This window comes from Lotus japonicus, chromosome 2, assembly GCF_012489685.1.
Source record: "Lotus japonicus ecotype B-129 chromosome 2, LjGifu_v1.2".
Taxonomy (NCBI): Eukaryota; Viridiplantae; Streptophyta; class Magnoliopsida; order Fabales; family Fabaceae; genus Lotus; species Lotus japonicus.
This window is the reverse complement of record NC_080042.1, coordinates 77,782,555-77,808,737: the sequence shown is the minus strand read 5'-3', so window position 1 is coordinate 77,808,737 and position 26,183 is coordinate 77,782,555. Positions and strand designations below refer to the sequence as shown.

At 35.5% G+C, this 26,183-nt stretch overlaps 3 protein-coding genes across 3 annotated transcripts; 1 reads left to right on the top strand and 2 right to left on the bottom strand.

Moving 5' to 3' along the window:
• Positions 1–3,574: 3,574 nt before the first annotated feature.
• On the bottom strand, positions 3,575–5,801 carry LOC130739833 (protein PHYTOCHROME KINASE SUBSTRATE 1-like). Its single transcript, XM_057592264.1, has 2 exons — positions 4,748–5,801; positions 3,575–4,663 (listed from the first exon to the last, which is right to left on the bottom strand). The coding sequence occupies exons 1-2, from the start codon at positions 5,271–5,273 to the stop codon at positions 3,855–3,857; spliced, it is 1,335 nt and encodes a 444-aa protein (XP_057448247.1). The 5' UTR covers positions 5,274–5,801; the 3' UTR covers positions 3,575–3,854.
• A 4,699-nt stretch (positions 5,802–10,500) lies between these two features.
• LOC130739832 (probable methyltransferase PMT2) lies at positions 10,501–14,732 on the bottom strand. Its single transcript, XM_057592263.1, has 7 exons — positions 14,458–14,732; positions 13,207–13,858; positions 12,872–13,082; positions 12,414–12,708; positions 11,927–12,295; positions 11,621–11,698; positions 10,501–11,191 (listed from the first exon to the last, which is right to left on the bottom strand). The coding sequence occupies exons 2-7, from the start codon at positions 13,849–13,851 to the stop codon at positions 10,960–10,962; spliced, it is 1,830 nt and encodes a 609-aa protein (XP_057448246.1). The 5' UTR covers positions 13,852–13,858; positions 14,458–14,732; the 3' UTR covers positions 10,501–10,959.
• A 2,613-nt stretch (positions 14,733–17,345) lies between these two features.
• Positions 17,346–22,054, top strand: LOC130735713 (uncharacterized). Its single transcript, XM_057587624.1, has 10 exons — positions 17,346–17,621; positions 17,792–17,883; positions 17,970–18,077; positions 18,504–18,586; positions 19,069–19,211; positions 19,628–19,674; positions 19,894–19,986; positions 20,758–20,849; positions 21,439–21,542; positions 21,630–22,054. The coding sequence occupies exons 1-10, from the start codon at positions 17,406–17,408 to the stop codon at positions 21,633–21,635; spliced, it is 984 nt and encodes a 327-aa protein (XP_057443607.1). The 5' UTR covers positions 17,346–17,405; the 3' UTR covers positions 21,636–22,054.
• The last annotated feature ends 4,129 nt before the right edge of the window (positions 22,055–26,183 follow it).

The following is a 26,183-nucleotide window of genomic DNA, read 5'->3' as shown; positions in this document are numbered from 1 at the left end:
TTGGATACGGATAAAGAATTTGAAGGAGGTACTACATTTCTTGACTGTAAAAAGACAAATGTATGTTTGTATTGCCATTGAACTCAATATTTGATCCATGCTTGAGTCAACATAACAAAATCTTGTTTCTCTATTGATGCATTGAGATTTGAGATGTGTGTTATCCCGTTTGTGCTGAAACCAACACTTATTTCAAACGTTTTATTTGGATATTATGCGCATTCTTTTTTATGATGGCATAACAGAAATGGACAGTGGTCTCTCTCTTCCTTGACAAGGGGAGAATATCGAATCTTAATCTTACCTCCTTTAAATTCTTTATCAGTTATTCATCGACCCACAATAGTAGGTCGAGAGAATCTTCATGACCTTCAGTGTTCGTCTTTGAACACTCTGTTAGTGCTCATCACTCAGCAAATGCTTCTCCACCATCACTGATCTATTAAGGTATGTTCTTCAGTGTGTTTTGGTTTTGTAATTGTGTGACTGGGAGGGAGTCAGTGAGTGAGCAAGTAAGTAGGTTAGTGTAAGACTCCATCTTGTTAACTCTAAAAATTGTTGCAGTAGAAAAGAGACAGGACAAATATCAAAACTATAATAGGAATTTCACTTATATCCAAACAACTAAATTGTCTCACCCAAACACAATCCTGAGGTTGAAATAAATAAGAACTTCTATGATGGATAGTTAAAAGAAGGGATTCATGCATGGCTTTTTGTTTTTATAAGGGTGCCCACGTGGATGCAAAGATAATTTTTTTAATATTTTATTTAAGGGAGGTATACACGACTAAATATTGGTCATTAAATACTAAAGGGCAGTGGTATTGGCATTATCACAAAAAAGGAAAGTGTACCAAAAAAATCCTCTAATTGGTATTATCACATAAAAGGAAGTATACCAAAAATTCCTCTAATTGGTATTATCACAAATGAAGAAAGTATACCGAATAATCCCTCTAATCCTGCCTAAAACCTTTTCTTTTTGTCAAAATCTTATCTGTCGTAGTTGTTATAAATTTAATGTCACCCACTTCTTTTTATTTCAGAAAGTGAATTATATCATATGCATAATGCATTCAATAATACCAAATATCTGTGTTTAAACTTTCATCTAACTTTTCAACTAATTTTGTCAAACATAGCCTTATTAGCAACCAAAACCACCACTTATTATATCCTCTGTAATGCATATATATTACAATATCCTCTATGAGGTAGTCACCTGTCACCACTAGGGGGATCTTTCAATTCTATTATTATTGTTTTACTGTTATCTATTTAAACTGGAAATAGAGCAGAACCATGGATTTGTTGAGCATCACAAGCCTTCTCTTGTTTTCTTTAGGCAATAGCTGGTGGTTCTATTCTTTCTCTGACATGATTGATATAAGAGGCGAACATGTCTTGCCATCCATCTATTTCAACAATCTAAAACACTTAAATGTATGGAAAGAATATGTGGTTACAATTTTGAATGAGGTATGTTAAGTCGTATTCATCTTCCAACTACGAACAAATATACCTTATTTGCTTTCTTTGGTCACGATGAAGATATTAGGCACTGAAATATGACCCCCCCAGACCCATTTTTTGGGGCATTTTTCAAGTTCAATAGTTTAGTCTTTAGAGGCTTTCTATGGAGCCACGTAAAGGCCAATGAGGCTCAATAAGAGAGCTTAAATGCCATCATCACTTTCGTGGTCCATGACTTGGTCACAAAGGTTATCTTTACTCAATAATAAAAAATGATGCATAGACATTAAACATGACAACTGCTTAATACTGTCATTGACGATTAATTTGTTATTATCTTATCCCCTTTTGCTTCCTCATAGCTTATTAACAACAGGACCACATGGCTGCATGTTCATTAACTCCTGATTCATCCCTTTGTATCACTAGTGATATCATTCACTAGAAAGGTTTCAAATCTGTTACTATATATGCTTGGATCTTAGACATGAAGTAAACTTCATTTAGCTGAGTCAATCATTCACAGCATTTTCAGTTCATAAGAATCAAATTGCAAGGGGCTTCTAGCATGTGAAGCTAATTTTAATCTGTGTTCATTATATCATATCTGAAAGATTTTTGGACTCTGTAATTAGGCCATCACATAAGATGGTTAATTAGTGGTCCTTCTTATTGATGAGTTAGTTTTAGAATTAAATGTAGCTAGCTTCATTCCTTGGTGGTCGTATTAAGGTGTCGCTTTTGCTAGGTGAATGTTGCTGTTAGGACATTCTATCCTCGAGGTTTGAAAGCTATCTGTTAGACAGTTGTGTGATCAATGAGCTCTTTATTAGGAAAACCATTTGTCTATCCTATCTTATTAGTGAGATATAATTTTCATGAGCCATTAACGATCTTTATAGGGTTGAAAAACTATTATCATTCAGAATTATGTTGTGGTAAAAATCAAGAAGAAACATACAAAAGATGGAATATATGAGAAAAAAATGGAGAAGGTGTCGCAATTAAGGGGATTGATAAGTCAAATATCATGAGAGTATGGAAGCTTTTGATAAGATTAACAGGTGATTCAGCCAATAAGACAAAAAAGAAGAGTGCTGCTGACAAGAGAAACACCTAATACATTCTATCTGTATGACTTATGGATATTGACTATTGAGTCTATTTGGATACGGACTAAAAAACACTTATTGAAGATTATCTACTAAAAAAAGCACTAGATAAACTTTAATAAGTATTCTTTGGTCTCCAAGCGGGTTCATATATGCCCTTATCAGTTATCATCACATGATTACAATGTGCTCCTGGCATGAATAATTCATCTATTGGACAAGAAAAACAGAATTTATCAGCACATTAATCCTATATATCATTACCCCTAGTAGTAGTTAAGGATGATTAGCTTCATAATCATTTTTTCCCAATGTCGGTTGGTTGCAAATAGCCAGCAATACATGAAGCAGGTGCATCTATCTATTTTAACCCTTCTTTTGCTAGTGGTCCTTTAAGAAAAAGTATCATGAAAAGTGTAAAGGAAAAGCTGTTGAGTTTTTTTACTAAACGGCTATGGTCCTTCCTCAGGATCAGATCCAGCACCACATAAAAACAAAAAAGCTACGCAACTAGCATGCTCTTGATGGAGAAACAACATTTGAAGGGGCAGTTTCCAGTGCCTTGACAATACGAGGTCACCTTTCGGCTTTCACATCCTATATCCTTCTTTATATGAGAACAAATACATGAATACAAGGCATTCATCCCCATCAAGCTTTTTTCTACCAGAAAGTGGTTAAACTGAATGGAAGTTACACATGAGAGCAAACAGAAGAGTACATGAAAATCAGTACGAGGGAGACACATGACACTTCACATTTGATGTGGTCATATGATGCCTCATTAGATGCTTTCTTTGCCTCATGGTCTCTGGACTAAAGGTGAATTTTGATTTCTACTCCTCTGTAGCAGTCAACTAACGATAATTTTTTTTAGTTTAATAATATATTTTTAATTTAGATTGATCTCAACCATTAATCGTAAAAATCAATGGCTAAGATTGTGTAGGAGGGAGCTGTAGAGAATGTGCTGCAGAAGATCCAAATTCACTAAAAGCTTATCTATTTCCAAAGCCATTATATTGAAAACACAATAACCAATAAAATTACAACTCTGTAACACTAACAACATGTTTGGATACACATTAGATTTTCACGTTGGAAGAAGAATTGATTCGAGAGAAACTACTCCTAATGGCTTTTGAGGGAGTAGAAGTGATTCTGGAAGATTTAAACACCAATCCAAACATGATATGAGTAATAACTCAAGGTACATAGTTTATTACATTCCAAATGCAGGGAAAGATATACATGTATTCAAGCAAGCTAAATGTATAGTAGTTGTGAAGAAGCACGTGGTGAGGGTGTGCGCTTGGCATAAACATGTTGTTGCCCATGTTTTGCACCAAAATTTTCCTCCTTTGCCCCTCCCTGAAGCTTTGTCACATGAGGGAACATCTCTGACTTGCGACGAATTTGTGGGGTAGAGCCTGGTTTCTCACATGTGGTGAAGGCATCAACAGCAACTCCCACAGCCTTCTGGCTCTTGCAACCCAACAAATTACTTGAATGCCTCCTCTGCATCTCTTTGCCGGCTTTCGGTTTCACATTTGAGGAAGTTAAGGATGATGTCCTGATTGGACTCCTTATGGTTGCTACTGACCTTTGATCATCAAAATCCACAGCACTGGCAGTGACCACACTCCATGCAATGCTTGCCTCACTTGGTGCATAACAAGTTGTGGGGCTGGCACAGCCTGAAGCAATGTTGGAAGTTGATTTACCAAGAAAAGGGTTGGATTTTCCTGTGAAGCTATCAATCTCAAATAGGTCTGAACTTGCATCACTTGCAGCATCATCATCAAAGTTGCCAACAGAATTTGCAGATTCCCAAGAGGGCATTGACAGCCTTCTATCAAAGCTCACGGACTTGCTTATGTTATCCAATATTGGGGATCCAAACACTTCCAACGATTTCCTTGGCTTCTCTACTTGAATTTGCACTTTCAAAGGTTGATTTCCTGAGCTGGAATTCACAGTTGAGAATGGTAACTTCTCTGGCTTTTGGAAGTAGACATCTTTGTTGATGAAGATTTCTGCATGAGGCTTAGTTGCTTTAGCTGAATGATTAGAATCTGCATCAGTATTGATGAGCTTTTTTGAGGTTCTTTTTCCATGAACTGCACCATAAGTAGCAGCTTTGTTAAAACTGATCTCACCTGCTGCATGGTCACTGATATCAACAGAATTCTTATCAGAACAATAGCATTTGCAACCAAGACCAGCTAGAAAACTCTTCCTTTGTGCTTTGCTTTTGCTATTCCTTGAAGAATTATTCACAACACTTGGTAAAAGTGCACTCTGGCTGTTCAAACTTGATTCAGAGCGAACACTTGGAGTTCCATACAGAACTTTGTACCTTCTAGTTTCTTGAGCCGTTTCTTCTTTCTTCTGGTGCTGGTACTTACTAGCACCAATGATAGCAACTCTGGGGCTTCCTATTTCTCCTCCATGGAAGTACTTTTCAGCCTCAAAAACTCCGATTTCTTCATCATCTTCCTTCTTAACTCCCTGGTGAAGAGGATCCTTTCTGGTAAAGGGATGGCTTGAGTCAGCAAAGGTCTCTTCTTTGTTGTTCAAGTATGAAGAGAAGGAAGCATCACGGAGGAGGTTATTGTTATTCTGAGAGTTGAAAGTTTTCAAATGATGGAGGGTGCTGTTGGAAGGGGTAGCTGTGATAACCATAATTGAAGGACTATTGAGGGAAATTAAGTATGAAGTACTCAGAAGATGGCCCTACAGAACCTGTATTTGCAGAGAGGCTGGTAGAAGAACAGGCACAAAGTGGAACAAAATGAGAGAACAGAAGTGGTAAAGACAAGGATACTAAATATACTTGAGAGTTAGAAGTGAAAGAATTAATATTATGAGAACTTTTGAGAGTTAAAGGACCAGAAAGGTGATCAAGGAGCAAGATTGGAAGAAAAATTATGTCTAGGTAAGGCTAAAGTAGATAGAGTGAGAGGAAATAGATGCTTGAGAGAGTATTTAAAATGAATAGCAGAATGGCTGCCATGCCTGGCATATTTAAGAGTGAGTAATGATTGGTGCAAATCCGCACACTGCACGGTGCTGATACCTGACAGACATTCAGAGTGAGAAATGAAGATAATAGAAAAAACTAATAAATGTGATATATAATTGATATGATAAGAAGAGAGATGTAATGAGAAAAGTGAGTGTTTGTGGTGTGTCTATACTGTTTTGAGAGTCTAAATACAAATAGTAGCTATTTAAATAGCAGCAATTTAAGTAGGAATGTGCATAATGTCAATTAGGTAGGACCATGTGCTTGTAGCCTAATTGACAATTCATCTACAGTTTTCATGCTGATCAAATTTCTTGAACTGACACTGATAAAGATTTTTATAACACTTAGCATAATAATATGCATTAGTGCAGATTTCTTCTAGAACAAGGAGAAAGTTTAGGTGGCTATATTAACAGTGGAGTGTTCCTTATATTGGAAAGCCCTATGATTTGTCTCCTTCGAGGAGGAAGGTTGATAACTACTAGAGAGAAACATGTTCCCGTCCACTTTGATTTGATTGTCTGTAGCTCCATCATTTCTAAAGTATTGCGTTTTCCCAATTAATGGTACTTAATAGTCCATTCTAGTCTAATACACTTTTAATAAATCAAATATTAAACAATCAAATCTGCTAAGTGAGATTTAATTGTGACAGACAGGAAGGGAAATACAGGAACTAATTGGTTCTTCAATGCAGTTTGCTGCTGTAGGGTATAGATAGATTATTTGACAAATCGAGTGATATCTCATATATTACGTGATAATGTTAAGTGAATAACGTCTCACTTATTTAATAATCTTGTGACACGAATAGATTCCATCCCCTAAAAAAAAAGGGACAACACCATTTTTGTTTTTAGATTTCCAATGTACTCCCACCGTCGGCAGCTATGAAACTAATCTCCACGAGACTCGAAGATCACATCAAGTGGGTAAACTTCTCCCAACAAATCATTCTCTATACGTGCTACTCAGGAATTAAACCCTGAACTAAATACTTCTAGAGTCAAGCTATCTAGTACTAGACCATATTGGTAAGTGACAACACCATTTCTGCCTTGGGAAGTAACCAACTAGCAAAAATTAGTCTAGTTGATTCAGAGATATAGGCTGTCCACACAAAATTGACTGTGAGAACATAGCATGCAAATTGATTAACAGTGGCATTTATTAGCCTTCCATATCAACCATATAAATCCAAAACAGACATAAATATTGACAAGATTGCATAACGCTTATTATACACACACCACACTCTAAGCAAAAACCAAATAAAGGATAGATAATTAGTAGCTTGGGAGGACCCCAGAGTGACAAACGAGGTGGCCCTTCAGTTAAGGAATTTTCTTTTCAAGTCAGACCATGTCGTAATGTTTCAAGTTCTTAACCGATTGAATTACAGGCGTTCAATTAATCCAGTTACATATCAACCATGAACTAATTTAGTGACAGTTTTCATTTTTGGTTGGGAAGGAAAGTGACTAAGAAAAAGAGTTGAGGAAAGAAAAAAAGAAAAAAAAAAAGAAACAGAGGATAAGCATAACAATGGGCATAAGGAAGGTCCATCATCCTTCAACCTACTACAAGGACAGTTGACGTAGGGGGTCTAAGGGCTGGCCATGAAGCACGTCGCGCCTAGAAACTCAGAAGACGTTAACATAACCTAAGACTCCATGGCACGTCGCGCCTAGGAACTCGGAAGACGTTAACATAACCTAAGACTCTCCCGACCTTAGTCTATATGAGGGATCACCAAATAACCATAAGGTACGCAGAGATAATATTTAAGCTAGCTCATTACTTAAAATATTAGTAATTTGAGCGTCAAAGTATTTTTGTAGATACAACGTGCAGATGACTTAACACATACGACAAATGAGCAACCATTGAGAAGGAGCATCACTGGCATTGTCCGTATCACCACCATATTCATCACCGTACAAGAAGATTAACACTCGATCTTGATTGATTGATTGGATTTAGTATGACCAATTTAGGTCTTATGTCCCATCCCAACTATGTACTAATACAATTACCTCATTAAATGCATTTATCTACAGTAACATTTTCTTAAAGAACAACTTGAGTCACTCTAAAACACTTGCAGATCCACTTTGTCACCATGGTCCGCCAAACTTGATTATGTCCCTTATGATTACTGGATTCAACATAAATAATTCAAGCTCCACCTTATATAACATCTGGAATGTCGACAACCTAAAGCATAGTTGGTAAAACTAATACATCATAAAAACTTAATTTGAACTAAAACATATCAGCCGCACATATGTTGAAGGTGCAACTCTCAGCATGCATAATACCATTGCTTATATGTACTACGCTTAAGTGTGCATGAGTGTGTCGGTGCAGATAAGAGAGTGAGAATATTTTAATGTGATTATCCAATCATTTCCAGGAGCAATACTTCAACTAGTAACTTAACTTAAAGGAGAATCAAGTTTCACTACAATTTTGTAGTAATTGTTGCGTGCATAATTTGAATGCTCCTTAATCAGTGGACCAAACCCCTTGTTTTATTTCCTGTCCCATCTAACTCACGTGTTGTGTCCACGTTCATCATCTTGGCTTATCATACGTTTAGGATTTTCCTTCCAATTAATCCACACCAACATCTTTGTTAGTCTATTGTGTAACATGTACTTTGATGGTAAGCAGACCCCTACCAGAACTAGCATGGCTTGTCTTGAACTCCTAGGAGTGTGCATTATCTAGAAATGACTGGTTACCTTTACATTTGTCTACCGAGATAAATTTTTTGTCCCAGGGCCTCCTCTGAGGCTTAACATTGACCTCTAATTTGAGGTAAGATGTATATTGCAAATTTGGAATTTTTCATGACTTCTCGTGGTTGTTACTGGCGGCTAATTTCTGTGGTATGGAAAAGTGATTCTGGGAGGATTGGATTTAGAAGTGTATTGAAAGATGCTGTGATGAGTTGACAGTTTAGCACATTATTAGTTCTTTACCTTACGTGGTGATACAATAACTGACATTTCACTTGCAGCTAATATGGTGTGCACAACCACTTGTGGTATTTTGACAATTTTGATTTCATTGCCATATGTAATAAAGGCAACAAAGACTAGAGCACCAAAAATGCTGAGTGGAGTCCTAACTGCTGTCAATACAGGACTTCCCAAAAAAAGAGTATATGAACCAACATGTGCAGTTCGGATTATACATGCCTAATTCTCATCAAGGAAAGTCTCATATCAAGTATTGCGAATGAAAAAAAAAAATCTCTTCAATGAGAGCTAGTCTCACCATGACTTGAATATTCATGACTCGAATAGACGAATACGGTTAGCGTCTGTGAAGGATACATGCGGTGCACCCAAAAAAAAGTATATGCTGCTTGATTACCCTCTCTTGAAATTGTGTAACATTTCTTCTATCAGTACTATGGGGAAGAAAAGGGGATTTCTACTGAACCTTATCATGCATAGTCCCCTTCTCTCCCCAAAATTATGGTTCAATGAACTTATGTAAACAGGTGGTTAGTTACTTGTCAAAACAAGATGGCTCTAGCAATAGCTTTCACTTTAAGGTAAAGCAACATTTTCACAATCACCTCAGACCAAATCAAAGGTATCAGCAATAATGGTTCTGTTGATGACTTGATGTCAATTATTAATTTTATGTTATTTTGACAATTTCATTTCTTGCCATATGTAAGAAAATAGCACCAAGAATGCTAAGTGGAGCCTTATCTGCTGTCAAAATAAGATTTGTGAAAAAACATGCTAACCAACAGGTGGTTTGTGCATGTACATACTTTCCTTAAGTAAAGTTTCGGGTTTATATCTTGTGGAAAAATCATCATTGGGAGCTCGCCCCACATGACGTGGATGTTTCCGACTCTAACAATAGTCTTGTGTTATTTCGACAATTTTCATTCCATTGCCATATGAAAGAAAATAGAAACAAGAACTAGAGCACCAAGAATGTTAAGTGGAGCCCTATCTGTTGTCAAAATTAAAGAAGATTAAAAAAAGTACATACCATCCAACGGACGGTTGGTTCAAGTGATACATATCCGACTCTCCGTAAGTAAGGTTTCGGATTTGGATTTTGCGAATGAAAAAAATCTTCACTGGAACACAGCTAATTAGTCTCACCATAATGTGGTGCGGAGTTCTTGGCTCGGGTTGCCACCCATGGGAGAATACCTGTGGACCACAAGAAAAAAGTACATGTTGTTTGATTACCCTCTCTTGAAATTGTGGAACATCACTATTCACTACTATTGCCAAGAAAATGGGATTTCTATGGCAACTTACCATGCACAGCCCTCCTGCCTCCTCCCCCCAAAATTATGGTTGAAACTTGAAAGAACTTCTACCAACAGGTGGTTTGTTACATGTCAAAACAGAAAGCAATGGCATTAATTTTTTAGGTTAAGCTATACTTTCACAGGCACCTGAAACCAAATTATAGGTATCAGCAATAATGGTTCTGTTGATGTCAATTACAGTGGACAATTTAATACAATTACAGTATACAACCTACATTTGGAGGGAGGGCCAAAAGATTCAGAAATGGGAATATTATTTTAGTTTTGTAAAAATAATAATAAATTAATCCCTGTAAAATAGACCATATTTAATTTAAATTGTTAAATTGACTTATTTGTAATCCTTTTTTTTCCACACCAACCTCACTCTTACCCTTAATGTTAACAAAATAATATAACAAATAAAAAGAAGTGGTATCAACACTACATTCATTGTGGTACCCCATTTGTCCATTACAATTGTGTAACACATCAATAATCACTAAAACCCAAAGAAAAGAACAAATCATACATCAAGAACTAGAATAAAACTATTAAAAAAAAGATAAAAATAAGGGGCATAAAAATGGAGACTAAAATCAAATGATTATCTATTTTATAGGGTCTAAACATATTTTGCCCTTTAGTTTTAGTTAGACTTGCAGGCAATGAGGGAATTCTAGCCAAGATAGAACCAACCATACACTGCAATTGGTTACAAAACGTATACAAGTCATCATCACCAGTACAATGGACCAATGGAGAGGGACTGCAACTTCAAAACAGCAGAAAATAAAAAAAAACTATTTCAATAATAAAAAAGCCAGAGTTTTGCTCGACTTTTGATGTAACATCCTATAACAAGATAATTAAATTATGAAAAGAAAACCTCAAGCTAAGTGACAACTAATCATTAACTATAAGTATCCACCCTCCCTGTGCCAAAGTTGTGATGATTAGTGGAGCCAAAATGCTGATGACAAAACCATGTGAACTCAACAAGGATCATGTTTTGAAAGTTAAGCCTTTCAACTTGTCTTCAGTGACTAATGTGTTGATGTGGCATTTGAATCGGCAACCCAATACTGCTTGACAGCAATTAGTATCTTCTCAGGAACAAGAGGACCATCCTCATGGTCAACCATTTTAGTATCCCATCTCATTCCTCCAACAATTTGCTTTACCTTAATTAACACATCGACTTCATCACGGAATATCACAGCACCTTCCGGGCGCAAAATCCGGTCCATCTCCAGAAGAATATCTTCTATGTTACATCTGCATCATCATTACATAAGGCTTGAGAGTTGAGAGTTGAGACACAAGAACAAATACGATTGAAAAAGAAAACAAAGCCAACTAAAACCAAGTAGTTCCACGAATCCTTAGCTAAAAGTAAATCCAAATTCCAAGGAGTCACTCAGCTGTAGCTCTTCAAGAAGATTGTTCAGGGGTCCACAAACAAAAATTGATTGGTGAATAAGATTTTAGTGAACATGGAGCAGCATACACAGATCAGCAAGTCAAGAGAACTATGAAGCAAGGATTCATGACAGCAATTGTTTATACTCAATTTTTATACCAGCTAAACTATAACCTATAATTGCACTCTAAGAAAGCCCACAACTATTAAGAATTGATATTGAATTAAAAATTTAAAGTAATAGGAAGAATAATTGAATAATCAAATAACCAAGGAATACTTACTTGTCATTGTACAGACTAAAGAGACTATGGCTATGAATGAGGTCATATGTTCTTGGATATGTAGAGAAGGCTTCACACCTGGATCATAAAGGGACACACAAATAAATGAAAAAACATGTGAGGAAGAAGTAACCTGATTACAAAAAAATTGTACACCTAGTCATAATTCAAAACAAGATAGCAATAGCATATACTAACTGGCAGACTATATGTCTACATCACATTATACTTTCAGAAACATGTATTGAAATATATGATCAAGAAAGGCCATTAATAAAATAGGAGGAAGAAGATAGAAAGCCATACCAATCATGATAGATGCCAATAAGTCCTCGTTGATATATGACACCTAGTGTTTGTTTCTCGGCTATAGTAGGCACAACATTCATGACCCATAACTTAGAAGATTGAATAGCTGCAGCAAAACTACCCAAACCAGCATTCATATCCATAATGTTGCGATACCTTCCAGTATCCAGGAGTCTATTAGTTTTCTTATAAGCATTTACATGCTTTTTCCACTTTTTGTTATCATCCTCGTATGTCTCAACTGAAACTCCAGGAACAGAGCCACTGGCAATTCTAGGAGGGATGGCATATAGCCTCTGTGGGAATGGCTTAACATCACCATTTATTTTAACATTGTGAGTAACGCAGGCCTCCATTTTCTTATACCTGTAGTCACAAAACAGCCATTCAATTCAGAACATAAGTTAATTGGGACTCAGGTTTTCATACCAGCAGTGTGATGTCAACATATACTAAAGGTTTAACCCCAAAAGAAGGACCATACCAGACATCATCAGGATCTGTTGATTCACAGAATTTTACACCAGAATCTTCTTGTCTACTTCGGCATGATTCAGAGTCTACAGTTTTTTGCCAGACGGCTATTTCAGACTTCTCTGACTTCTTCTCCCAGCAAAGGAGCTTAGCAACCTCTTCAATCTTTCTTTGTTCTTCCTCGAGTTCCTCCTTTGGCCTCTGCCAGGATTTGTAATTAACCTTCCAATTGATTGGAGGACCCGAAAGCACCCAATAACCACCAGGTCTTAGAACTCGGTCAACTTCCATCATATATATTCCATCTACAGATACAAACACAAGATTCACTTTTCAAAATCTGTATCGAGATGATATAAGGTGCCAAGTCAAACAGAACAAGAATGAGCAGCTAAACACTGTGCTCTCTTATTTACAGCAAGCACTTCATATAAAAAATGACAGTACTATATATTGTAAATTTCTCACCATTTGCTCCCCAAGGAATTAAGCAGCGAGAACAATGTGCCATGTCAAAGGCTGCAGATGGATACGGCAATTTAATGGTTCCCAGAACACCAATGACTGCAGGTACACCCCTTTCTAGAGCAAACTGTACTTGTGCCTCATGAGAGTCCCTTGGTGCAAATGACATGGCCACAACATTTCTGCTCCAAAGATACGCACCCCAACTGGCAACCTGTGCAAAACAACCTTACATTAAGGATACAAAGCTAAAACTAACTAATTGTGCTGATAACTAAATTAGCTTGAACAAAAAATGACTAAATAAGTTTGACATAATCACATGAATGCAAACATACCCCACAACCAGTATCCAGGGCTGTCCTAACTGTCCCATTTTTCATAGGTATCACAGAAGCAAGTTGATCAATATATTTATCGGCACCTTGAGGAAATTGGGTTCCACCACCAGGAAATCTAAACACATTTCCCTCATATTGGATCCAGTTCTGAATAGCCTTCTCAACTGTAAGGCTCTTGTAGGGTGCGTTTGCATACGGAACATAATCACGGCTCTTTGGCCATGGAAATGGAGTCACATACCCTTTAGGTGCTGGGATCAAACAGTGTAACTTCTCTTCCTCACGCGGGCAGTGCCTCTCTCGATAAACCATGTTTCCTCTAGGAAAGTTCATGGCACGCCGTTGATCTTGGCAGGGAGTGTAATCAGTATAACGAGCCTTGCAAGGTTCAAATACCTTAGGTTTTGAATCAACCTCATCAATTTTGCTAACTTCACCAGCATGGTGAGAGTCAAAACTTAAATTCGGAACTATATTACAGTCTGCACCTTTCTTGGTAATCTCCAATGCTACACTATCTCCCTTTCCAAAACCACTTCTCTGCCATGCGCCCAATATATAGAAGAAACAACATAAACCAACTACTATAAAGATCTGCACAGAGCTTCTAGTCCTACTATCAGCTGAACTTGGCTTTGCCATCAAAAACCTGAAAAAGGCCAATTCTGATTCAATACTTCACCATCCACTCAAGATCCATAACAAAAAATTTAAGCCAAAACAAGAAAAATAGCTTCCACTGAATAAATTAACAACTTGCAAGTTTCAATAAACAAATTAAGCTCCAATGAATTATGTCAGTTTACCTTTTAATCACTGTCATGAAGCAATTATATGTCTGTAAGTTTTTTTTTTTTTTTGAGTGAAATTATATATGTCTGTAAGTTAACATACTATTAAAAGGTAAGAAAATGCAAAGCAAGGTTCAGATCTAATCAGCAGCGTGGAGCTCAAGCTCCATCAAAAAGTGCTTCTTTCAGCAACCATCAAGCAAATAATTGATTATACATTTAGTGCACTACCCACATGAAAAACTAAACCAAAACATGTAACACACTGATGAACTAACCCAGTACAAGGTGAATCTTATAGGGAAATGCAGTGCTAGATGCAAGCGAGAAACAAATTCAGAATTTTACTAGTGACACAAAAAATGAACATTAAAAAACTCGACCTTAGAAGTACCCAGAAGGAAAAATAATCAGAAAAAGGAAGAAGAAGACAAGTGGAATGAGAAAGATATCTTACCGATCACATGAAAGTGGTAGGAGCAATGGCAATGAAGATCTGGGATGAGAGAGAGAGAGAGAGAACAATCTAGGATGTTGTTTTTTTTAATGATGTTCTGGGGGAAACAGACAATGATGATTCCTTTGGTGTATGGTATAGTGAGACGTGTCAATGGAAAATCTCTCTATAAAACCTCTTCAGCTTCAGCGTCAATCATGTTCACATGAACAACAGCAGAAACAAAAGGGGAAAAGGGAAAGTGAAAAGAAAACAAGTGAATGGAAAATTAACTTCTATCCATAAGAGAAGGTTGAAAATGAGGTGACTAGTTTATCAATTTGGAAAGTGGAATGGACTAATCAAATGCTTTGCTTTGCTTGGATTTCTTTTTTGGCACATAATGTGACACATAGACATTTTTCATCACAGAGACTAAGGGAAAATGTGTAAGACGACGAATGTGACCGACGGTTGCAACTTCAGGGAATTTTAAAGTCATTTCTGGAGTTCATGGACGCAAGTGTCCGACCCCTACACTTTTAGGGACTATTTAGACGATTTACTCATAAATATGCTGAAGATGAGTGATAGAAGCCTCATCTCATGGACTTCTATTAGTTGAGACAGAGATTTCTAGTTTTATTATATTGCTCTTTATGAAAATTAGTTTAATAATTTCAACTTTTTATTATATGTTTTATGATTTCGAATATTCTATTTGGTACCACGAGTAAGGTTGTTGTATTACTTCCATTATAAATTATTGACAAGAAAAGAGCTTTGCTTTATTCTCCGGCCCATTTATCCGACGGATTCGACAAACCGTACAAAAGAAGTGGAAAAAATCACATTAATTAACACACCACCAATAAATGGTGGCCATGTGTTGAAAGCAACAAATTCGGAGATGGTTCGTCCAAAAAGTATGAGGAAACATCATTTTCCACAAGAAAATTGATCAAGTCTTTCTTTTTTATTTTTTCCTAGTTTAAACTTTAGGGTTACTAATGTTCCTTCTTGATAGGAATTAACTTCCTATCAATGAGTTCTTACATTTTTTTTTTAAAACATAATTCATCTAATTCCTACAAAGGTGATCCCAATCTAAAATGTGAGTCATGAAAAATACGAGTTATGATATATACACACCTCTCTATTTCTTTTCCACCTTCATTTCTATCTATTTCTCTTTTCTCTATCAATCAAATCACCTATCACATCTTTACTTTCTCTCTCATTTCTTCCTATCTCTCTCTTCCTCCACCTCTCCACACCTCATTTTTTAGGTGTGAAAATATAATTATTCTACCAATTAAACTGGACATAAGAATACCAGTTACAACACATCTTGTTGAAAGAGGAACTCTTTCAATAGTATTAACAATTTATCTCACTTTTTTCACATTTGATCAAGTATTCAGTTACGCTAAAGATAGACATATATAATTATGAAATGATATTCTTTCAAATGGCTTAAGAAAATTCATAATCTATATATATATATATTATTTTCTTTTTCTATTAAATGAATAATAATAACTCTTTTTCTATTAAAATATATGTAAAATTTGATTAGGTTATCTTACTTATCTATGGTCCTCAATGTTAATATATGCAAAAAGAAATTTAAAAAATAAAAAATATGCATTTTGATAAAAATTACTAAGTTAAAACACTAATTACATATTAGTAGTTCTCAAATGACAGCTCAAGTGATAAGAACAGAAAACATATGGATTGAGAAGTGGAAAGTTCAGTAATGGATTCAAGGAGAGTCCAATTCGTGGTTTCATGACTACAATCCACTCATCAAACATGTAGCCAATCAGCAATGCCATGCTACCAATATTCACCATCATGGCGCGTCGACCCCATTGGCTATCATACTAGCTAGTCATCATGTTCCCCTTTTTTTTTGCCTTGTAAAACAACACATTACCATAATGACATGTATTAATAATCAATAAATCAATAAATAACACTAAAAGTTTAGATATTTATTCAATTCCGTTCTATTGTTTTTAACATAGATATAGATATGATGCCATACTTTTTTACCAAATAATGTTATTGATTTTTTAGTTAAAAAATGTTATTGATTTTGTTTGCTTAATTTACACAAATATGTCGCAATTCACATTTCCATGGGTTGTCGGTGATTTGGATTTCAGGATTTAGATCCATCAAGTTGACAAAAAAAAGTTCATATAAATATATAATGAACCACTAAATGGAAAAGGTCAAGTATGTCTATGTCTATGTTATTTACAATATATTAATATACAATCAATAGAGCTTTAACTAACCAAATGAAATCACATCTTAACAAGTGGGTTTTGTATTATAAAGAGGATAGGGATAACAACAAAAAAATTATTCTCAATTTTATATTCTAGAAACATATCTACTTTAATCTTCTAGGTTCATTACATGAGCAATGACAATTGTTCGAAAATGCTAATATCAATTGACACAATTGACTTCAGGTTCAGAGATTGACTTTTACCTTCTCATAGCCATAGGTCGAGAGTTTGAATCCTCCTACCATCAGTAAAATTTCAGTTGGCGGACAACCCTTTCTTCAGGGAGATCATCTCGCACTCCTATTAGGAGTGAACCTTTACTAACCTTCCCAGCATGCCCTGACACCCTATTCGATAGCTTGAATGTGAATGTGTTTTCTCTTCGCACGATTAAAACCGCAACCGATTGAAAGTAAAACAAATTCCATCACAATGGGAAAAAAATACATTTTCAAAACTTGTTTTTCAAACTAGCCCATGCAATGAATTTTCCAATGCTAAACCCTTTAAAGCCCAATGTTTTTTTGCTTACCTTCTCAAAAGCCCAAATAACTGAAAATATATCGTTTTGACTGAAAATAAAAATTAGCGCCAAGAGGAAGACGAATTGCAGTGGCGAGGAAAAATGGTTTCTTCTTCTTCTTCTTCTTCATCATTGCATTCATGGCATCTTGCTCATGCTCTCTTCTTCCATCCCCATCGCCACAACAACAAGCTGTTTTGGCCAAAACCATCATCATCCAAACAAGTCTCTGCATTTCTTCCCAATCTCAGTACTACCCACATTCGCTATTTCGCTTGCGTTCGCGTTCTTCTCAAACGCTTCGCCTCTTCATCTCTCCACGTAAATCCAAAACCAAGCTCCAAGCACACCAAAGGGTATCTTCTTCTTCTTGACCTGGTTTCTCAAACACAAAATTTTCTCTGTAACTTGGGAAAAGCAAGCATTTCTTGTTTTCTTTGTTCATTTTAAAATCTGGGTGTTTATCTGGGGTATGTTGTTTCTATGTTAATCAATAAAAGATCAAATCTTTTTTCAATTTTCTCAGGATTTTGGACCGGATTGGCCTATTCTTCGCAGATGGGAAGTGCCTTGGCAATGGCAAACATTTTCACTAACATCTATTGCTTGCGCATTAAGGTTTGTGTTTCAGATAGTAGCTACTTTCATGATCATCATGTATAAAATCTGCGTCCTTTTGAGTGGTGTTGGTCCTTTTGATGCAGTTTGGTGTTGACAGTTTGGCTTGAGGTAAATGCTCTACAATCTCTAGAGGTTGAAGGTGATGAACTCAGTTCAGATGAGGAGGCAGTGATTTTTCTTGTCAATCATAGGTATGCAAGATATATTTGTTTAGGAGTTCACACCCTTGTAGTAGTAGTGCAAGTTTTATAGTAAAGCTTCTGATTTTTGGTTCTATTTTGTCTTAATTTGGTCTTTGTGTAAGGAAATCTGATATCATGCTGGAATTTTGTTCAAGGCCAAATCATAGGATGTTCTAGGCAATTTTCGGTTCTATCATGCTGGAAATTTAAATTTACATCCTCGTGAATGTCATAATGCTTGCTTTATTACATTTGTTTTTACCTTTAGGCCTTTGTTCTGTTGATTAGTTTCCTTATTTTGGGGCCAGATCCACCTAAAAGCCATGGAACACCTTGTTATGCCTTATAGTTAATTAGTTATCTTCATTTTCTTTCTGGTGTTGAATAGCTCATTGTTCAAGGTTATCTTCTTATTGTATCCCATTATTTTGGCAGCTTCGCAACTGCCATTGTACTTCAAGTTCTTTATGGTATTACCAACATGTACCAGCCACTCCCACAAGACTTCTTCAAATATGGTAATCATCATTTTTTCCCCAAATTTATCGTGGATCGTAGCAAAGGGTTTTAATGTACATATTAATGATTGTTGTCGTGCCTAAAACCGTACCATTTGACTTAATAGTCAACAACAACAACAACACAAACCTTTTTCCACTAGGTTCTCTAACACTCTACTCCAGAGATTAGAGAAACCTGTAAATCTTTATCAGGAATTAAGTCCAACGATAAATTATTTACCTCTAAACCTCTCTTAATGGTTTTGCCTATAGTGTTTTATGGTCTACCACTGCCTCTTGCTATAGTACTATCCTCCATATGCTTTAATGTCAGTTTGTCCCTAGCAGAAAATGTTGTATCTTTTCTGTGTGACTATTCTTGCAGCTTGTTATTTAAAGCTAAATTATAGTTAGCTGTTCAAATTGTAATTGCCTTATGTATAAAGACTTAGAATGTTATGTACTTGCTTATATCCATCCTATGGTAAATAATGTTTCAGACTGGAGGGAGCCTTTCAATCTTCAGAAGGGGTGGCTTTTGTGGGGAGGAGTAGGACTTGCTGGTGCCCTGATTGTCATTGCATTGCCAGGTGCTGCCATGTCCTTCTTCAGTGAGGAAAGTCAGGAAACCTCAACCAGAAAGGTAAACAATTTTGAATTTTCACTGGCAGATGTCGATATAATATTTAATTTTTAATTTTTTTAATTTAATTACATCACTGTTTTTGAAAGTGCAATATAAGATTACTGTCACTTATGTAGCATAGGAATTGACCCCTGAATCTAGTTATATTAGATTTTCTTCTAGATATTTGTAATATGTCTATGATGATATGTTTGGTCCTCCCTGCTAACTAGAGCCAGCTTGACAAATGCTGAATGTGAATCAACTTTCCTAATAAACTATAGTAGAACTAATCTGTCTTGAGTCTTAATATGGTCAAATTACTTTTGCTTTGTTCAAGAATGTCCAACTTATTAGTGCTTAGTAGGGATTGCTTTTATTGGGATTTTCACCTTCTGAGAATCTCTTATTTGCTGCAATGCTATGCTTTTCAGACGGACACCCTTGTTCGTTTGCTTCCGGTTGGATCTTCATATGTCAGGTACCTTTCGTTAAAATTTCCCTTCTTATGGATGTTTGGGCTTTCATATATTTAAATTTTACTGTAAATCCTGGCTTAATTTTGGTAGATTAGCAAGTTAGTTGTGCCTTTTGGGACATATATAAGGTTGTCATGTATCATTTTGTGATGAATGTATAAAAATTTCAGCCTTTCTGTCTCCTTTTTTTATGGTCTTGATTAAGTTTATTTGCACTGTAGAACTGCTTGCGTGATGGCCAGCACGGGTCTTCTTGCTCCACTTCTTGAGGAGACTGTATTTCGAGGCTTTGTTATGGCTTCCTTGACTAAGTGGTATTGGATGTCTTGATGATTCTCTATCATTTAATTCCCCGTGATTTCTAAATCAGCCTTTATTTTGCTTTGAAACAAATAAATAACTGTTGATATACTTTGCATTTCTCTCATGTTATGAAGCTTTTAGATTCCGCGTGACAATGAGATAAATCAAAGGCAGTACAAAAAAGACTGACTTTTTCATAGGAAATAAGACAAGAAACCAATGTTTAATTATCTGTTATTAACATGATAGCCCTTCAACTATGACTTTTCCTGGGAGAGGAGGTTGGTTTTTGCTTCATAATGAAGTTGCACTCCTTCCCATGGAGAAAAGGGTTCATTTGCATTGTGCTGTTTAATATCTATTTTTTCTTTATAGTATGTTTCAGAAAACTCTTTCCTTCAAGCATTCTTTTGCAACTCCTTTGTATGGTTATGACAGGTTTAGAACTTCAAATTTAGGTATTAGTTCGCCATCTACTTTGGTGAGCCTAAAACTTGGATTTTGGTTTAATTCTAGTGAGATGTAATATAGTATAGAATGGATTCTAAGTTGTTCTCCAGAGAACTCGAGCTAATGAACCACTTGTTTATACATTAACACTAATTTATTACTGTTTATAAAAAAAAAGTGGGACATTTTTAAGTATGTTGAGCTTATAGTTCAAAGAAGTAGAGATGTAGCTGACATAGGCCCACAGAGAGAACAAGGTGAATTGGTAAGGGAGAACAGAAATCGATTGAAGTGTCTCATTCTCTCATGTTGCTTGCTTAATCTCACTGCAGGGTTCCTACGCCAGTTGCTGTCCTCATTAGTGCTGCGGTGTTTTCTCTTTGCCACTTCACTCCTGGAGTATTTCCATGGCTGTTTGTTTTAGGTAGTGTACAAATAATACATGTTAATACTGTCTTCCAAAACTGGCAATAAAGGATTTTCTTCAACATTTATTGGGTATATGAAGAATACACTAATATTACCTTGGATTTTCTGGCTTTATATCTAAATGAATAAGAAATTTTTTTTAAAAAAACTTATTTTCTTTTCAAAGTAACAATCTTTCCTCCATCTGCTGTGAAGAACTAACAGAAATTTGTCATAGAAACAAGTATCTTTATTTCCCAAAGACCATATACTTTCTCAAATGACTAACCACCCCTCCCTCTTGAGGATTGAAATCTTAAATCCCCATTTGGTGTCTGATTCCCTGTTCCACCTATCAAATTGTGTCATGACATTTAAAAACCACCCATTTAAGGTTATCATTGTCATACCCATGCCTACATGGCACAATTAGATTAGTGGTACATGAAAGGAGCCATTGAACAGGACAGAAGATCTCCACTCCCCTCTCGAACCCTCTTTCTATTTATAGGCAATATGCCTTATTCAATTATTCAATAACCCTCTAACTAACTTTTATTCTGTTTGTTAACTATTTGGTAACTATCAATTTGTCACATCTCTAGGGACTTTTTTGGGGATTTCATATGCTCAAACTCGCAACCTCCTCACTCCAATCACTATTCATGCTTTCTGGAACATAGGACTTTTGATTCTGACTTTGCTCCAGGTATGTACTTGTATCATTCTGAAGGTTGTTCTTGCTTACAGTGGTTTACTAGTGAACTTGTTATATTAATCCTTTTCCATTTTTCAGTGGTAAAATGCTTCTCCTGCTGTCTGCTTGTAGATAGCTTCAGTGACACATATCAAAGAATTGTTGCAGAAATTGACGGGAACATATTCCCTCCTCTGGTCAAATCCTAGTCATGTACAGATCCATTTCATTAAATAACTGCTTACTTTCCCTTTTGTAAATATAGTCAGAATATTAGATCGCTGTTAAAGACGGTAATGAATTAGAAACTGATTATTTGATCATGGCAAGTGAAATATGCCATGAACTTTGACATCTCAAGCAGAACCTGATCTAGTACAAGTTACAATGCTAATGCAAAACTAGGGCATGGGAGCATCTGGATTTTTTGTAAGGTGTACGAACACCACAACACTTGTAACTTGGCCTTAAAGCCAGCTGCTTCATGTTGTATGATCATAATTGACTGGTCGTGTGACCTTAAAGCCAGCTGCTTCATGTTTGTTCCTTGATTCAATATAAATCAAACTTTAAAACCTTGTTGTGTGATGAATTCTTGACAGTTCTATCACTAGAATCAAACACACGAGATACTAATCTTGATCTCCATTTTAGAGATTTTGTTGTTTGAAAGATAAGGATCTCTTTAAAACACAATAGTTGGTAGCAGGGGAGGTTAGTTATGATCTGAGACAAAGTTTATTTGTGATATAAGGATTCGCATCCTATAGATGTAATTTTAAGGAGGGTTGATGCCTTTACCTATATTAACTTGTGGTTACTGAGTTTAGTTGCATAACTATGTCCTGGAAAATGATAGTATCATGTTATGATTAACATAAATTACCTTTCATTGCAAGTAATCACTGGTTTACAGAAAATAAAATTTGTCTCAGGAATAGTGAGGGGTATCGTTGGCAATTTTTTTATCAAATAGTGTGGGTGGTAAGGTTTCCCATTAGAGTAGAGGCTGATAGGAATTTGAGTCCAACCCAAGTGGGATTAAGAATCATATCATGTGGAGGTTGCTTCATGAACTGTGAAAGCTGATTGGGCCAGTTTTATAAAAAAAAAATGCTGTAAACCAAAAACTTCTAAACTATAGTGGTGAGTGCAGTTTACGCATAGAGAGATTCTTGACTGCTCCATGAAAGAAATATTAAGGAAATATTAAGGTTTTCTGTCATTAAAAATCTAGTGTGGAAGTATTATGTTGAACATTAAATGCCGAACTAAGCCGATGGATGCCAAGATCCCTTGATTCTTGACTCCCTATTTATGTATTTGCATGATTTGATTGATTTCCTTCATCACACTAATTGTTACCTAGAAAGACCTCAATTTTTTTTTCGATGAAGTAGAAAGACTTCAACTATATATGAGGAGCTCAGTCATAGCTAATAAAACATGTTCATTTGTCAAGAAATCCTAAGACATAGTTCTGTGTTTGACTCACTGACTTTGTTCTTAGGGTTATATTGTGAACAACATCGATTAGAATTGGCATGTGGTGTGGGTTCACGACAAGCCTCTGATTGTCAAAGAATCTCTTGAAAAGAAAAACTGTGGTAACTTGTCTATCAAGGAGCTCTCCTCCTCTTCCTTTTCTCTAAGTTATCTTCCTTTAATTTGTCTCTCCCCACCTTATGGTGTCTCAAAGTCATGTCGGCGTCAGTGTGATAGCCATGCTAAATTGCTAAACATTTAATAACCAAGCTCGACATTCAATTTGCTGAATCTTGTCATTAAGCTTTCTATGGACAATCTTTGGAAGATATAATTGGCAACTAGAGCATAATCTATCGGGAACCTGATTCGTGACATGATAATCTTTGGAAGCCTAAGTGAAGTTTACTTTATTTATAAATTTGTAATTACCATTTAATATATAGGTGACGGCATATCATGTGAGAGTAATGTCTATTATGAAAGATGCTAAGTATTAAATGGTAATTTTACAACCATACGTGTGTGGTTGAGATTAAGAGTGGTTTAATGATCACATGATTTTATTTAGATTGAGCTTAGTCTGCTCGAGCAAACATTAGGCAAGGATTTTTGCAGTGTAGTTTGCTTGAGCAAACATTAGGTGATGCAAGATGCTTCATGGTGAAGGAAAAGTTCATTTGAGGAAACCTAACCTTCGCTCAAGCGAGCCAAACTACCTTGGACACCTACTTAAGGGAAGAAACTCCAATTGATTTTGGGGATCTTCACCCGTTTTCTCTCCTGGCTAGGACATATCAGGGGAGCTAACATATAGGAGAGGTCCCTGAGCTTAGGATTGAAGGAATGGAGCTCCGAAGCAGCGGTGGCAGTCGTGGGAGGATCGTGACAACCTCTTAGTGACCATGGAAAGCTTGGGAAAATTTCTACGGTCGTCGATTTGTCTCCCTTCTTTGAGTTTTTCTCTTTTTGTACTCAGATTGTATATCTTGATTCTTTGATTGTTTTAAATTCATTTATTAATGTGAATGAAAATCTTTCATGTATGATGTTTCTTTATATGTTTTATGCTTCTAATCAATCCACTGATAATCAAACAGCTTCACTAGTTTATAAATAGATTGAAAGATTAGTGTGACTTGGTGCAAGCTTAGTTCAATGAATAGGAAGTTTATGTCTTATGCCATGAGCTTTAAAAGCTGACTTTAATTAAAGTATGATGATTTTAATTGACTACTAATATAAATAACTGTGTATCTTCACAAGAGTACTATCTATATTCATTCAAATATTAAAGAATATGTTCATTTAATTAATTATTAAATTAATCCGCTTTTAAATATAAATTTAGCCAACCTCGGGTTTAAATTTCAAGTTTAATTATTCAAGGATATTCCTTAATTTTCCGCCTCTTTTTTTTATAGCCATGTAATTTGGAGAGAGTTTTCCTTTGATTTTCAGGTGATAAGCAAACATTTCATGACTTACTAGCCAATGCTCGCATTAACTAAGCAATGAATAGAAAATTTTACTACTTACTTTTTAATTATCAATACATTATACTCCCTCCGTCCCTAATTATAAGCTAAAGTTGTAAAAATCACACTTATTAAGAAAGCCTTAATTGATGCATTGGTTTTCAAAAAAAATGTACAACTTTCTATGTTTACCCCTATTTATGATAACACTTTTTCATCATTGTACTACTAATGGTGGTGCTCCACTACCAATAAATGCAAGGGTGAATATGGAAAGAAATATTAACTTTTGCAAGGTTAGCTTATATTTAGTGACACAAAAAAAGTCTCAATGTTAACTTATAATTAGGGACGGAAGGAGTATATATTATATACTCCGATCCCTCTCCAAAGTGAAGAAACACAAGGCAAACCAATATAGTACAGTATATATTTGTTTATTGGTTTTGAAGAATTTTTTATTTTTTGGAAACTGATAGTATTTCAACTTTTTTAGTGAAGTTTCTCTCCCTCTCCAAAGTGAAGAAACACAAGGCAAACCAATTTATTGCTCAAAGGTGCATACGTTTTGGTAACTTGTTTAAATGAGGCTACAAGTCATGATGACCATGAGGCAAATTGATTACTATTTATGAAATTTTGTAATTGGACTTTGGCCCCTTAATGAGAAGGTTGGCATTGTGTTACTCGTAGGAAAACGCATAGATGTTTGGGTTATGAGAGTTTGACTCAGTTTTAAACTTTGGTTACACGCTTGGGAAGCAAACCCTAGGTCAAGGAACAGACATAAATGTTCAAATCGAGGGCTAGATTTTTGGGAGCTTCACTGAATTTGGAGTCCCAAGTTTGCCATTTGACTCGGTGTAATTTTTCATTAATTACTGGTACGGTACTTGCCTTCCAGCCAGTAGACATATTTGGAAAAGCCAAATGTAGAAATTGAAGAAAAGTGAAGATTTAACTTGATGAGTATACACATTAATTAGTACTAGAAGACATAGTTTGAGTAAATCATTGATTGAAACATATTACTCTCTCTTATCCCAGTTACTTTTACTCCCAACTTTTCCATAATTAAAAAATATATACTGCTAAAATTAGTTAGACCATCTCCATCTGTCCCTTAAATTACTTCTACATAATTTTCTAAGATTAAAAAATTGTTAAAATTCGTTAGTATTTCATTTATGAGATTTAGTATCTTATGAGAAAAGTGATCTTACATGAGAAAATGAGAATAAATCACGATCGTTAGATTTAATCATTAATAATCTAGATTAAAACATGAAGTCATGTGCTTTTTTAAATGATCACATGACCATTTATTTGATTTAATCTGAACCATTAATGATTAAATCTAACGGTCGTGATTTATTCTTATTTTCTCACGTAAGATCACATTTCTCATAAGATACATCATCTTCATTTATATATATATATATATATATATATATATATATATATAGGGTTTAGGATTACTATTGAGGATGTATCATATGATAAATGTGTTCTTATGTGAGAACATGAGAATAAATCATGATTGTTAGATCTAATCATGAACGGTCCAGATTAAAACATAAAGTCATGTCAGTTTTTAAGAAAGTCACATGACTTTTTTAAGTGGTCATGTGAGCATTAAATTGTTTTAATTTGGATCGTTCATGATATAATCTAACGGTCATGATTTATT

Excerpts from the sequence above, each read along its gene's own strand:
- LOC130739832 (XM_057592263.1), bottom strand. The coding sequence starts at position 13,851 with ATGGCAAAGCCAAGTTCAGCTGATAGTAGGACTAGAAGCTCTGTGCAG. Across the intron at positions 13,083-13,206 it reads CCCTGGATACTGGTTGTGGG|GTTGCCAGTTGGGGTGCGTA; the intron begins GTATGTTTGCAT and ends TGTTTTGCACAG. Across the intron at positions 12,296-12,413 it reads ACAGATCCTGATGATGTCTG|GTATAAGAAAATGGAGGCCT; the intron begins GTATGGTCCTTC and ends TTGTGACTACAG.
- LOC130735713 (XM_057587624.1), top strand. The coding sequence starts at position 17,406 with ATGGCATCTTGCTCATGCTCTCTTCTTCCATCCCCATCGCCACAACAA. Across the intron at positions 17,622-17,791 it reads AGCTCCAAGCACACCAAAGG|GATTTTGGACCGGATTGGCC; the intron begins GTATCTTCTTCT and ends CAATTTTCTCAG. Across the intron at positions 18,587-19,068 it reads ACAAGACTTCTTCAAATATG|ACTGGAGGGAGCCTTTCAAT; the intron begins GTAATCATCATT and ends ATAATGTTTCAG.
- LOC130739833 (XM_057592264.1), bottom strand. The coding sequence starts at position 5,273 with ATGGTTATCACAGCTACCCCTTCCAACAGCACCCTCCATCATTTGAAA. Across the intron at positions 4,664-4,747 it reads TATCAGTGACCATGCAGCAG|ATTCTAATCATTCAGCTAAA; the intron begins GTGAGATCAGTT and ends ATACTGATGCAG.